The 13,397-nt window shown below is 36.3% G+C and overlaps 1 protein-coding gene across 1 annotated transcript; it reads left to right on the top strand.

Annotated features, from left to right (window-relative positions):
- Nucleotides 1-3,227: 3,227 nt before the first annotated feature.
- On the top strand, nucleotides 3,228-12,033 carry LOC132153105 (leishmanolysin-like peptidase). The gene is made up of 18 exons (XM_059562338.1): nucleotides 3,228-3,499; nucleotides 4,012-4,109; nucleotides 4,197-4,227; nucleotides 4,364-4,446; nucleotides 4,590-4,707; nucleotides 5,099-5,277; nucleotides 5,378-5,483; nucleotides 5,570-5,664; nucleotides 5,882-5,999; nucleotides 6,124-6,231; nucleotides 7,145-7,221; nucleotides 7,772-7,882; nucleotides 8,278-8,410; nucleotides 8,634-8,793; nucleotides 8,950-9,080; nucleotides 9,668-9,878; nucleotides 10,195-10,432; nucleotides 11,538-12,033. The coding sequence occupies exons 1-17, from the start codon at nucleotides 3,371-3,373 to the stop codon at nucleotides 10,293-10,295; spliced, it is 1,989 nt and encodes a 662-aa protein (XP_059418321.1). The 5' UTR covers nucleotides 3,228-3,370; the 3' UTR covers nucleotides 10,296-10,432; nucleotides 11,538-12,033.
- Nucleotides 12,034-13,397: the final 1,364 nt, after the last annotated feature.

Consider the following 13,397-nt stretch of genomic DNA (forward strand, 5'->3'; position numbering starts at 1 on the left):
CTGGTCATGACGTATTTCTTTCTTTGTTTAGTCATTAGAATAAAAAAAAAAAATTATGATAATATATAAATAGCATAAATAAATATATAAATAGTAATTTATATATAATATAAATAAATATATTAGTTGATGAACTGTCCTTTTGTCAATTTTTTTTTTTATGGTTTTCAGGTCTGTCATATTGCTAAGATCCCTCCTGCCAGATGCATGGAAGCTCTGTGCAGCTAGCTGCCTGACTGAGGCTGGGGCCTGTGAGTATTAATAACACACTCTCTGTTATTATATGGGATGTATTTTATGATACCTGCCAGGACCATGCACAGATTATATTTCACTCACAAATCAAAATTAATAAGTAAGAAATGATCTCATTATTAAAATGCAAAAAAGAAAGAAGGATGTCAATTGCAAATATAAAACTATTGATGTATCACTATATATATTATACATCATGACAGTATTTTATTTGTTGTACTGACTTACTGACTATGCTGATTAGATTTTTTTTACTCCGTAAAACTTGTGTACTGTCAATATTGTTGGCTCTTTGACTAAATGCTTTGTTCCTTTTTGGTATGTTGTTTTGGATGAAAGTGTCTGCTAAATGCATAAATGTGAATTCTCCTGAATAAAAATAAAATCACTGGATTAAACTAATTATTTTTAGTACTGTCACAGTAATTAGAATCAAAGAACCATTGAGAATAATGTAATATTTTTGTAATTATTGTAATTAAAAAAGGAATAAAATAAATGTTTAGATGCTTTAGATAAGTGATGATTTGGAGGGAAATTAGCATAGCTGTCATGAATATCACATCAAAATGCTAATAATGTTAATAATCCTGAAAATGAAGTAAAATGAATCGATGTTTTGACATTTAAAGGGATAATCCATCTAAAAATCAGTATAGATTAATAAATGATGACAGTTTTCATTTTTGTTTTAACTTTAATGAGATAATAGAATTATTCCTTTATGACCTGATAAACAACAAATATTAATTTCAGGCACATTGAAGATAAGTCTGTTTTGGGAACAGCTTTGAATTGAGAACTCTGGGACTTGGGCCTGATGATCCTGATATGGTTCATGCAAGGAATATGTTACGCAGCAAAGGTCTGGGATTGGTGATAAACAAACGGTCACATATATGGGACATTCTACCAGAAACGTACATTTCCACTTGTAAAACTCCTAGGAGAAAAAAATATCTTAAATCTGAATGTTGAGTCATATGGAGGACGTGTTAATCAGTGTTCTGTTTCGCTATTGTCCTGCTCTTTTACAGGTGGTGCTGGCTGGACACCCTCTTGGGGCAAATTCTGGTTGGGCATCTTCAATGTACACAGCTGGGAAGGGATGAATACACACTTTCCAGAAATGTGATATGCAGTGAGTATATCTTGTTACAGATTTTATGTGTCATTTTTGCTTTGTTATTCATATAGTTGGATTTTTTTCTCCATCAGGCTGTTCCCTTCCTGGGTGCCAGCACATCCCTCCACTTTATGGTGTCACTGTCGGCAGGACTACCTCCCAAGGAGCTACTGCTGTGCGGTCAAGCTGTCTGCAGATGAAGACCCGCTGGTACTCAGTTTAAGACGGGTGAAGTTTGACCGTTTCACCACTAGAGGCCACTCCGGCACCATTTTAAAAGCAGGCGTGCTTGAATGAACTATGCAACTATCCAGTCACAGCTGTTTTTTTTTTGGTGATAAATGATCAGTGTTTGGAATAACGGCGTTCAAAAGAACGGCGTTAGGTAACGACGTTATTTTTTCAGTAACGGGGTAATCTAACTAATTACTTTTCCCGTCGTTATAACGCCGTTAACGTTACTGAACGTTAAATGCGGTGCGTTACTATGCATTGATTTAATATGCAATCCGAACACACACAGTCACACACACGCAACAGCTACACAGATTGGCAGCAGCAGCAGAAATGGCGAGTCAGAAGCAATCCGATGAAACGTTGGCATTTTCAAGGTGGAGATATAAGCACTACTTCAAATTCATTGTAGTCAAAGGCAAGAACGTGCATGTAATGTGTACATGTAATGTGTGACACACGCATCTACAAAGCTAGTGGCCAAAAACACTTTTCTTACAAAGAGTACAGGATAAAACTCTTGCTGTCTGTTGACGTGCAATAAATCTCAAAAGTTATGTACGAACACCTGTCTGTTCTACTTATTTCAACTGACTTGTGAAAACTGCTAAAAAAAAATCTTTGACATATAGCAACTTTTTTTTTTTTTTTACAGTAACGCAAATAGTTACTTTCCCTGGTAACGAGTTACTTTTATTATAGAGTAATTCAGTTACTAACTCAGTTACTTTTTGGAACAAGTAGTGAGTAACTATAACTAATTACTTTTTTAAAGGAACGTTCCCAACACTGTAAATGATAAACAGGAGCTCTATGTCCAGGAATTCTCGACTATTGACTGGCAAGCTCAGAGGAGCAACACTGCAGCCTGTGACTTGTACACACCACACACCTTGCTTACTATTGCTTATAGTGAGAGAAGTGCAACATCTTTGTAAATAACAAACAACCCTTTATATTTTAATTGTCACATAACAATATCAAACTTGGTTTTACAGTGATCCTGAATGTGTGTGAAGCTCATGCTGACCATATTAAAGCAGACGATTTGCTTCTCTAAGTGTATCAGCATTGGGCCAGTGAGACAAAGAGAAGAATTTTGTTTTATGTGTTTATGTCAGCATGAATACTGGCACTGTGAATGGACGTCCCTGATTTTGTTGTGTGTAGTTTTTCATGGCTTGCAATAAAGTCCTGTATATTTTATATGAATAATAATTGATTTCTGATTTTTTTTTTTTTTTTATGTCCCAGGCTGGGTCTGGATGGTTTGAAAATGCAGGGGAAAGGTTGTCATAAAGAATTTAACCTTTTTGGATTTGTTTGTTATTCTGATCAGTTAAGCAATTAAAATGTTATTATTAAAAATAATAATAACTATTACCACTCTTATTGTTTATTTCTATCGGGGTACAAATGGATCAAAGACACTGTATTTGCCGTACAAGCATTTCTTGAGGTAGATATCTTTATTATTAAAACTGAATTTGGCACATAACTGGTGATTTCTCTGATCAGTTGGGTTTGTATGTACAAAAATTATGATTATTATTAATACATTTAAATTGGGTGGAGGCTTTTATTTTGACATGCTGAAGCATTGTTTCTTCGTTCACGCTGCTCTGGGGTTATGCGTGGAAGCCGGTTTAATTAACTGCTGATTTGAATTCCGCACAGAATTCAGTTTTGCGCGGTGTTTAAGTGCTTTCTGCAGCGTGACAGGACGGAGATATGAATGTTAAAGTCCCGGGTTAAATGATGGCGTCAGGATGGCGGCAGCCTCGATCAGTTAGAGCTGCTTTACTCTTTAACACCATCATCATCCTCATCAGCCCCGGCGCACAGACACACACCTGTCACCATAAAGTGCCCCTGCCTACAGAGGTCAGTCCCTCTCATTTCTTATTCTTTCTTCTGGCTGTCAAATACGATATTTGAGAATGTGTCTTCTTAATATTATTTGAGGTTGTGCATCCTTAATATCATGCCATTTTGTGCTTTTATCCCACAAAATTAATAATAACTGAAGCCGTCAATTTGTTATAACGTCTCCTTTATATTCCACAAAAGAAAGAAAGTGGCGTTAATGTAAATTAATGATGTCAGAATTTTCTTTTTTGGCTAAACTATCCCTTTAAAAGACATTCATCCGGATGATGTCACTTTAAAGGGACAGTTAACCATAAAATGACAAATCTGCCATCATTTACTCGCCTTCAAATCTGTATGGCGTTGTTCTGTTGCACATAATGAAATTATATAGCAGTCCAAGCTTTTTTTTCTATTCAATGAAAGTCGTTTTTGAGTGATCAAATAATCTATAAACACTAGTTTAGAATATTGTTTTGCCAGTACCTACTTCTAATAGTCTTTGCTCTTTGTCATTTTTATTCTAGGTCATACATAAAGTGTTTCTGAAGCCGGATAGATTGACCAAAAGAAGCACTGACCAGCAGTTAAAGATTCAAATAGAGTACGACTCCAGCTTGGATGGGTTAGTTATAAGTTTAGATTTTAATACAGTAATGCCACATTGTCATTGTCATGCAATGATTTCACAATATCTTTATTGCTCACACAGGTTAGATGAAGCCAAAAGCATCCTTGTGAAGGTATACTTTAACTTCTGTGGTCAAGGGTTTATCAATATGTAAAGCTTAATGTTATTTGTTAAATCTTAAAAATAGCCTTTCACCTCTAAATAGGATGTATGCATACATTGTTGATATTTTCCCGCTTTGTTTCAAGGACAAGCTCCTCCCCCAGGCTATTGATTATCTCCAGAAGGCCTTCAGGGTTCGCAGGCAGTCCGGTCCAATATTACTGAGCAGGTAATTCTCTTTCTTAGCTTGCATTGTCTGATTGCAAATCATCTTAAAATTGCACTCAGCCATGTCCTTCTGGAAACTTGGTGGATATATAATCTCAGTAGTGTCTTTTTTTAATCCCAATATTTTTTTTTCTTAATGATTAGACAATGCGCAACCAATCAGTACCTTAGGAAAAGAGATGATCCACATCGCTACTGTCAGGGACCATGTGCACACATCACCAAGTGTGGCCCAGTTGTCATCCCTGAACAACATTTGCAGGTAAAATATTTCCTATTTTATTTTGTTTATTCCTTATATTTTTTATTGCAATATATTTGCTGCATATAAACCATACAGATTAGTCCAAAAAAAAACACCTTAATTTGGTTTCATCCGAATTGACATTTAATAAGCATTGTATGAAAATTAAGATCTGTCTGTTAGTCTTTGGTGCAGTTAGAGTATCTCTATTGATGGTTATATTTATATATTCAATTCAGTGTTTGAAATGTACAAATATATATTTATATAAACATACAGAAGCATCATGCCTACTTAAAGTGGATTTTTTTAAATGAAAAAAAAAACATTGTATTTTAATATTGATAAAAATGAATACATTGCAGGTAAATGTGCGCATTTTTGAATCTTAGAATGAGGTCTCCTTTAGCAATGCAGGGTTTGCAGTGAGTCTGGCAAGTCCTGTGGCCCTGTTGGTCCTCCCGATGGTGAGGGGGTGGCAAGGGCAGATTTTGTGTTGTATGTGAGTGCGACGACCACAGAGCGCTGTGGACAAGAGAACATCGTAGCCTATGCAGCGTACTGCCAGCTGGAGTCTGAACTGGACAGGTAATGGCAATAATTAATGAGATTTTGATTTGCTTTACAATATACTGTGAAAAATTGTCCAGTGTGTAGTTGACAGTAACGGCAGGATTTCTTAATGTAGACCCATCTCTGGATATGCCAATCTGTGTCCCAATATGATCTCCACTCAACATCAGGAGTTTGAAGGGATGCTGTCCACAGTCAAACACGAGATCATACATGCTCTGGTAACAACATTAAACTCTGCCCATCCGCATGAGTAGAGCTTTATAGTTTTCATTATCATTCATTTATATGTCCTATATATTTTAAGGGTTTTTCTGCAGGACTCTTTGCCTTTTACCATGATGATGATGGAAAACCTTTGACACCATGTTCTGCAAGTGGTCTACCTGCATACAATGAAAGGTGATGGTTATATTTGTGTTTTTACTTGTTTGAAATATAATTAAAAAATATTTAATAAGTGATTTTTCTCTTTTTTTTATTGAAACACTGTGATAATGTATTGCTTGATTATTACAGGTTAAAAGTGTTATTATTGTAGGCAAACGTGTACAGTATGTATTGTTATTGTTAAACTATTATATATATGTCTTTATTTATTTTTATATATTTCTCTCAGTTTAGGGTTATATCAATGGAGTGATAAAGTCATTAAAAGAGCAACTCGGCTGTGGGACATCCGTGGTGGCCACATGGTTAGACACACGGTCCATCTTCTGGCCACCCCACGTGTAGTTGTAAGTAATTCTTTTATTTTAGAACAAGAGTTTCCGCAGGAATTGAGTCAGACACCCCTGTTTTAAAAGAGCACCATCTAAATAGTCTAATTAAGCTACATTCATTATTTTGATGTTTTATCAGAAGGAAGCCAGGAGACATTTTAATTGCCCCATTCTAGAGGGCATGGAATTGGAGAACCAGGGAGGTGCTGGCACAGAGTTCAACCACTGGGAAAAACGCCTGTTAGAGGTACTGCAACCAAATCTTCTGGGGTGGCGTTCAATAACACTTAAAGCGTTAGTTCACCCAAAAATTAAAATTATGTCATTAATAACTCACCCTCATGTCATTCCAAACCAGTAAGACCTCCATTTATCTTCGGAACACAGTTTAAGATATTTTAGATTTAGTCCGAGAGCTCTCAGTCCCTCCATTGAAGCTGTGTGTACGGTATACTGTCCATGTCCAGAAAGGTAAGAAAAACATCATCAAAGTAGTCCATGTGACTTCAGAGGGTCAGTTAGAATATTTTGAAGCATCGAAAATACATTTTGGTCCAAAAATAGCAAAACTACGACTTTATTCAGCATTGTCTTCTCTTCCGTGTCTGTTGTGAGAGAGAGTTCAAAACAAAGCAGTTTGTCATATCCGGTTCGTGAACGAATCATTCGATATAACTGGATCTTTTTGAACCAGTTCACCAAATCGAACTGAATCGTTTGAAACGGTTCGCGTCTCCATTACACATTAATCCACAAATGACTTAAGCTGTTAACTTTTTTAATGTGGCTGACACTCCCTCTGAGTTAAAACAAACCAATATCCCAGAGTAATTGATTTACTCAAACAGTACACTGACTGAACTGCTGTGAAGAGAGAGATAAACACAGAGCCGAGCCAGATAATGACTATTAGAATATTTTGAAGCATCAAAAATACATTTTGGTCTAAAAATAGCAAAAACTATGACTTTATTCAGCATTGTCTTCTCTTCCGTGTCTGTTGTGAGAGAGTTCAAAACAAAGCAGTTTGTCATATCCGGTTCACAAATGAATTTTCATTTTTGGGTGAATCAACCCTTTAACTATTTCAGTGTCAGTAAGGTCAAGATACAGTTTGTTTGTTTTTTTTTTATTGAATTCAGCATGTTTTATTTCAACAGAATGAGGCAATGACCGGATCTCACATACAAAACAGAGTGTTTTCTAGAATTACTTTGGCCATAATGGAGGATACAGGGTAAGAGAAGTATTGTTGCCCATCGCTAATGCAGTTTATTCACTTATGGAGATGGGAACTTCTATATTTACATGTATAGCTCTCCATCATCATGGAGTTCAAATAATGAATTGCGAATCTTATAATACACCTAATTCAAGTAGCTTAACAATCAAATACTAAAGACAATAATACATAAGAATTACGAATCACCAATAACAATTCAAAGTTAAACCCAAACAAACATAACCTCAAAATAATACAGAATCAAAGGAATAAACGTACAAAGTCAGACACACACCAACTCGACAGAAATATCTCTAGTAGGAGAGAAGGAAAAGGAATGACTGAGACACACACACACACACACACACACACACACACACACACACACACACACACACACACACACACACACACACACCCAAACAAAAGAAGCCAATCAATCATTCAGTGCACCTGTTGAGACCTAGCTCCTCCCATCACTGGCTTTGTCATGTAATCCATAAGAATTCTCAACAGTAAGACTGCCGTATGATTGGCTCCTCTCTCTGCTGTTTTCTGTTTTAAGGTGGTACAGAGCTAATTATAGTATGGCGGAGAACCTGAAGTGGGGAAGATTTTTGGGTTGCGACTTTGTGATGAAAAGCTGTAAATTCTGGATAGATCAACATCGCCATACGTAAGCTTTGATAAATGAGATACATACAACTTTGTGTACATTCACAAATAAATCTATTGTTGCTGTTTTTGATGTATTAAGTCTACAGCGTACGTTTATGCATCTTGGCAGATGCTTTTACCAAAATGCCATACAATTGCATAAAAAATATAGATTTCATCAGTTTCCCCTGGGAATCAGACTTATGTTGCTAGTGCTACAGAAACAAATTAGATTGTGTGTTGTATATTTGTAGCAGTTCTTTATTTCAGATTGATTCCAGTATCTTATTGTACCTTTTCTAGAGAAATTGCACTTTCATAGTCTTAAATATACGTATAGCATATTGGTAAGGATTTGGATCATTGATTGGACATCCGTTCTTAATGAGTGTTTACCTTGTGTGTTTGAAACAGGAGGCCAACCCTGAGTCCGTACTGTGATTCTGTGAGGAGTGCACCTCTGCAGCTCACCTGCAGGCAGGACCAGCTGGCAGTGGCCGTGTGCAACCTGCAGAAGTTTCCTCATGCGCTTCCTGTAGAGTATCAGGTAAGCTCAGCAGTAACGCAGGAGAAGAACCCGTCTGTTATTTTTTCTCAATCCTAAATCAGCACTTACCACATTAAGATTGAACATCAACATCATGATTTTCTTCTGTGAAACACTGTATTTTGAAAAACGCTATACAAATAAATTTGACTTGTTGTTTACAGATAAATACAAGATGACTGCCTTTTCATTTTGAATGTAATGAACCCTCTCCATCCTGTAGTACTTTGACCATATTCCTGGTGTCCCTGAGGAAGATTTGGCAGCATACGGAGGGGCTGTTGAGATCGCAGACTACTGTCCTTTTAGCCAGGAGTTTAGTTGGCATGTGGGTGGAGAATACCAGCGCAGCTCTTACTGTGGAACACAGGAGAACCAGCCAGGTGAGATGTCATTCACTCATATCCTGTCTTCATTTAGAAGCAGAATGGATGGAGTCTTTTTCTTATTCCATGTTGTGCTTTTCAGTATTTCTTTCCATGTTAACTCTTCTACTATTCCACAACACAAATGACTTCTGGGATTTTGCTTTTTTTTAGCCACATGGAGAAACTATGGGGCGGAACATTACGGCCCAGGATCGGTGTGTCTCTACCAAAAGTCACCATTTGTAATGGAGCAGTGCACCAAAAGAATGACCTACCCAGACTGGGGCAGTGGTTGCTATAAGGTAATAATGTAATGGTAGATCTCATTAGAGATGGGACAGTCACTGCTGACATTCAGCCAAGTATGGTGACCCATACTCAGAACTCGTGCTCTGCATTTAACCCATCGGAAGGGCACCTAAGTCATGGTATTGCCAGCCCAAGACTCGAACCCACAGCCCTAGGGTTAGGAGTCAAACTCTCTAACCACTAGGCCACGAATTTTAGTGTGTCTGTACTGTATTTCTTTTTGGAGTCAGTAAGATTCTTTTAAATATTTTTGAAAGAGGTCTCTTATTCTCATCAGAATAAGCATTTATTTGATCAAAAAGTAAAAACAGTAATATTGTGAGATTGCTAACCTTCAAAATAACCGTCTAGTTTTTCAGTAAACAGTCGTAAAAGCATTTTTTTGAAATATAAATCTTTTGTAACATCATATGTCTTTACTGACACATTTGATCAATTATTTGTCATTTATCTTGATGATAGTATAAATGTGTGTGTAAATAAATGTATTGTAACTTTTTTTTTTTTTACTGGGGCATTATGTACCACCACAACATAGAAAATTGTGGTTTATGTGTACAAAAAATGATTTGTGTTGCAGGTGTCTTGTACAGCCCAAGGGTTGTTGGTCTGGGTGCAGAATGATTCCTATCCATGTGTTCGTACTGGTCAGGTGATCAATGTGAGCATACGAATGAATGGATGGGTCTACAGCGGCCAACTCATCTGCCCAACCTGCTCTGACTTCTGCAGCGACTGCCCCCTCCCTCATGAGATCCCCCCTCTAAACACCACCAAGAGTGCCCGCTTAGGTGAGTTACTGTCTGACATGTTTATAGCTATTAGAATGTAATAATATATGTATATAAAAATAATAATATATGTATTACATTTAAAATGTTGAAATTTAAATGTAAAAAAAAATTGTGAAGCTGTCAACAAAAACAGTTACTGAAGCCACCGATTTTGTTCATCTGAAATAAAATGTATAAACATTGAATGTATAGGATGTAGCAAGAAAAAAAGTAAATATATAAGGCAAACCAGGTAAATAACAAAGATCAAATAAAGTAAATGTTTTTTTATTTTTTTATTTTATATTTTATAATAATAATTTTCTTCTCTCAGATCCTTGTTCCAGATCTTCTTGTTTGGTGGTGAACTTATGGCAGCTCCTGTTAAGTCTCACTCCACTGCTGATCGGCTTCCTCCTCTGTGGCAGGGACTGAATTTGTTCCCAGTTGATTGGGTGAATATGGATGTCTTGATATGCTACAGGCTTCCCTTGAGGTTTACCTGCTGTGGAGAGCAAACCAGCGATCACTTCTCTAGTGTACAGTGATAACTCTTCTCTCTATGTGGAGGTGTGGACTGTAGATGGTAGGGCTGCACGATGTGTCGTTTAAGCATCGATATCGCGATGTACGAATCCACGATAGTCACATCGCAGGATGTGCGATGTAGGCTGTCGTAGTTGATCTGTTATTCATTAACTGTAGGGGCCAGCTGCTCCCCGGCCCTTGACGAATGTGATTCGCAGATTAATTGCACAGCTTAACCATCATAGAGTGAAAGTTTTTTCATTGACAGGACTGAAAAACACATGCAAGTTTAACAGGGCAGAGAGAGAGAGAGCGCGAGAGAGACATAGAGAGAGAGAGCGCGCGAGAGAGACAGAGAGGGAGAGAGAGCGCGCGCGCGCGAGAGACTTTAAGATCTCTTTATTTACAAAAAAATTAAAGATATAACATTTTTAGTAATTTTTTTTTTACATATATAACCAACTAGAAATGAGAGCAATTAAAAAACAAAACAACCACAGAGTCTCAAGACTTTTACGATCAAACCTCACTCATGCATAAATTTGGAGACAGCCATCAATGTCAACATCACAAATAACATTCTTTATGCCCCATTTACCTCTGAAAACATCCAAGTCATTAACCAACTTGTAATAGCTAAACTCTATATTTATACGGGATTTTATTAACCCCTGTAACACTGCAACCACATCAGTTAATCCACCATTATTCAATTTTCTCTTTCGTGACAACCAAATTGACATTTTTGCTTGCCCAAATAAAAAATTTAATAAAACATGAACTTCTTTGTTTTTCCTGCTGTACTTAGGTCCATAAATAAAAAACATAGGCGCGCGAGAGAGACAGAGAGAGAGAGCGTGCGCGAGAGAGACAGAGAGAGACAGAGAGCGCGCGCGAGAGAGACAGAGAGAGAGAGCGCGCGCGAGAGAGACAGAGAGAGAGCGAGCCGTCTTCAAACAACAGGAGCGCTGTCTTGCTCTCTCTCCCTCCCGCATATTAATCAATTGATGCGATGGTGGCGATGTTTAAATCATTTAAAATGAGAATGTAAGTGTGCTCACCCCATTTTTGTTTGTAAGAAAAAATATCGCAATATATATCGCAGAAAAATAAAATATCGCAATGTCATTTTTTCCCAATATCGTGCAGCCCTAGTAGATGGGATTGAAAAGCCAATGATTGCACTCCTCCTTGCCTGGCTGTCAGGTGCCAGTGTGCTGTAGATCCTATGTGAAGCCATAGTCATGCAAGTTATGGTTATGCAGGTGCTAATTAATGTCCTTTTTGTCTCTCTGATGGGCCTGTAGCATTCTGGGTCTTGAAATAGGCATCTGGCTGAGAATGATGAGAGATATTCTCTCTGGTGTTCTGCTCATGGTGCTTCTATGTATTGTTTCGTGAAATTAACTTGCTGGCAATGTTTTGATCAGCGTATATCAGGTCATGTGACTGACGATGCTTGTGATTTTGTACGGAGAATTGCAGGAGACATCTCTGTTAAGGTCCGAGCAAGTGCTGAATTTTAATAGTTTTTTTTTTTTCAAGATAAATACTTCAGAAAGGGTTTAATCATTGAATTTATTGATATACAGCTGGGTCCAAAAGTCTGGGATTACATTGAAAATCTGGGATTTGTTTAAATTTACAGGTAAATGGAACACTTGGATTTTGAGAGATTTCAAAAAAAGGAAAAATATGATGCAAATGAAGACAAAATTTTCTAGGTCTCTAATCCAAAGTTGACATTGATGATGTGTCTCATGTTCAATGAAGTTGCTCTTTGTATCATTCTCAAATCATGCTGGGGAACGCAAGTTTACACATTAGTTTTTATTTTAGTATTTTGTTTTAATTTTAATTTGAAAGTTTGTCATTTTGCCGTAATTGTCTTTTTATTTATTTTTACAATTATTTTAAAATATTTATATAATTTTTAGTAATTTTAAGTTTTTTAACCAAGTTTAAATAAATAAAAAATTTGAAATGTTGTCTTGGCAACTAACTGAAATAAATACCTTTGTTTTATTTTGTTTCAGGTAACAAAGGTTTCCTTTATGATTTTAGTTAAATATTATAATCCTGGCTTAAGTGCTGGATCAGATGACGAACCAAATACTAAGAAATTCTGAAACTTATTTTCATTTGTAATTGAAATTTTTACACAAATTTTTATGTTGATATTATATAATTTGTAATACATTTGATACTACATTGAATACTGCATTTTCATTAGTGGTCTCAGACTTGTAGACCTCGTTGTACAGTTGCAATTTAGTTGCAAGTTATTTGACATACAAACATAGTGACATACTGTACTGATTCTGTTTACCTTGAAATGTGTTGCCAGATTTTGATCCTAAAGGGCTGTCCTACCAAGGCTGCAGATCTTTATAGACTGTTGTCTTATAACAATCAACTCTCTAAAACCCCTTGAGAAAATGCCTTTTATAGACCTTTTTTAGAGATCAGATGACATTAGCGTGTTTATTAGCCTTTTAGCCTTATTTATTTGCCTTCACTGAGAAGTATGCAACTTTTTTTTTCTTTTAAATGCTTATATAAAATTTGTCATGGTATCAATTCACTACAGTAGCAAGGTGATTAGTAGGGCTCTTTTAACCTACCCTATTTTTTTAAACAATATCTAACACAGATTGCATTACACAACTTTTACTTTTTAAAAATGACTGTGCATGTACATAAAAGCGGGTGTTGATTATTTTCCTATTGCAGTCACATTGTAACTTGCTTTATTAATGCATTCAAAATGTAGCCATTCTCACGAAACTGGGAACAAAGCAGTTGTACTGTATATGTGATAGTTTAGAAACTAGATTGTCACTGTTTAGCTGTTTGAGGACTACTGAAGTTGTCTGTTCTGTATTATCTGATATATTGTTTTTTTTATCTATACAGTATTTAATGGTAATGCTGTTTGGAATCAGTGTATTTAGTTACAAGATAAAATAGTTAATAAGATTTGAACCTTTTGCCATTATGTAACTTCTT

Source organism: Carassius carassius, chromosome 11 (assembly GCF_963082965.1).
Source record: "Carassius carassius chromosome 11, fCarCar2.1, whole genome shotgun sequence".
In the NCBI taxonomy this organism is placed as follows: domain Eukaryota; kingdom Metazoa; phylum Chordata; class Actinopteri; order Cypriniformes; family Cyprinidae; genus Carassius; species Carassius carassius.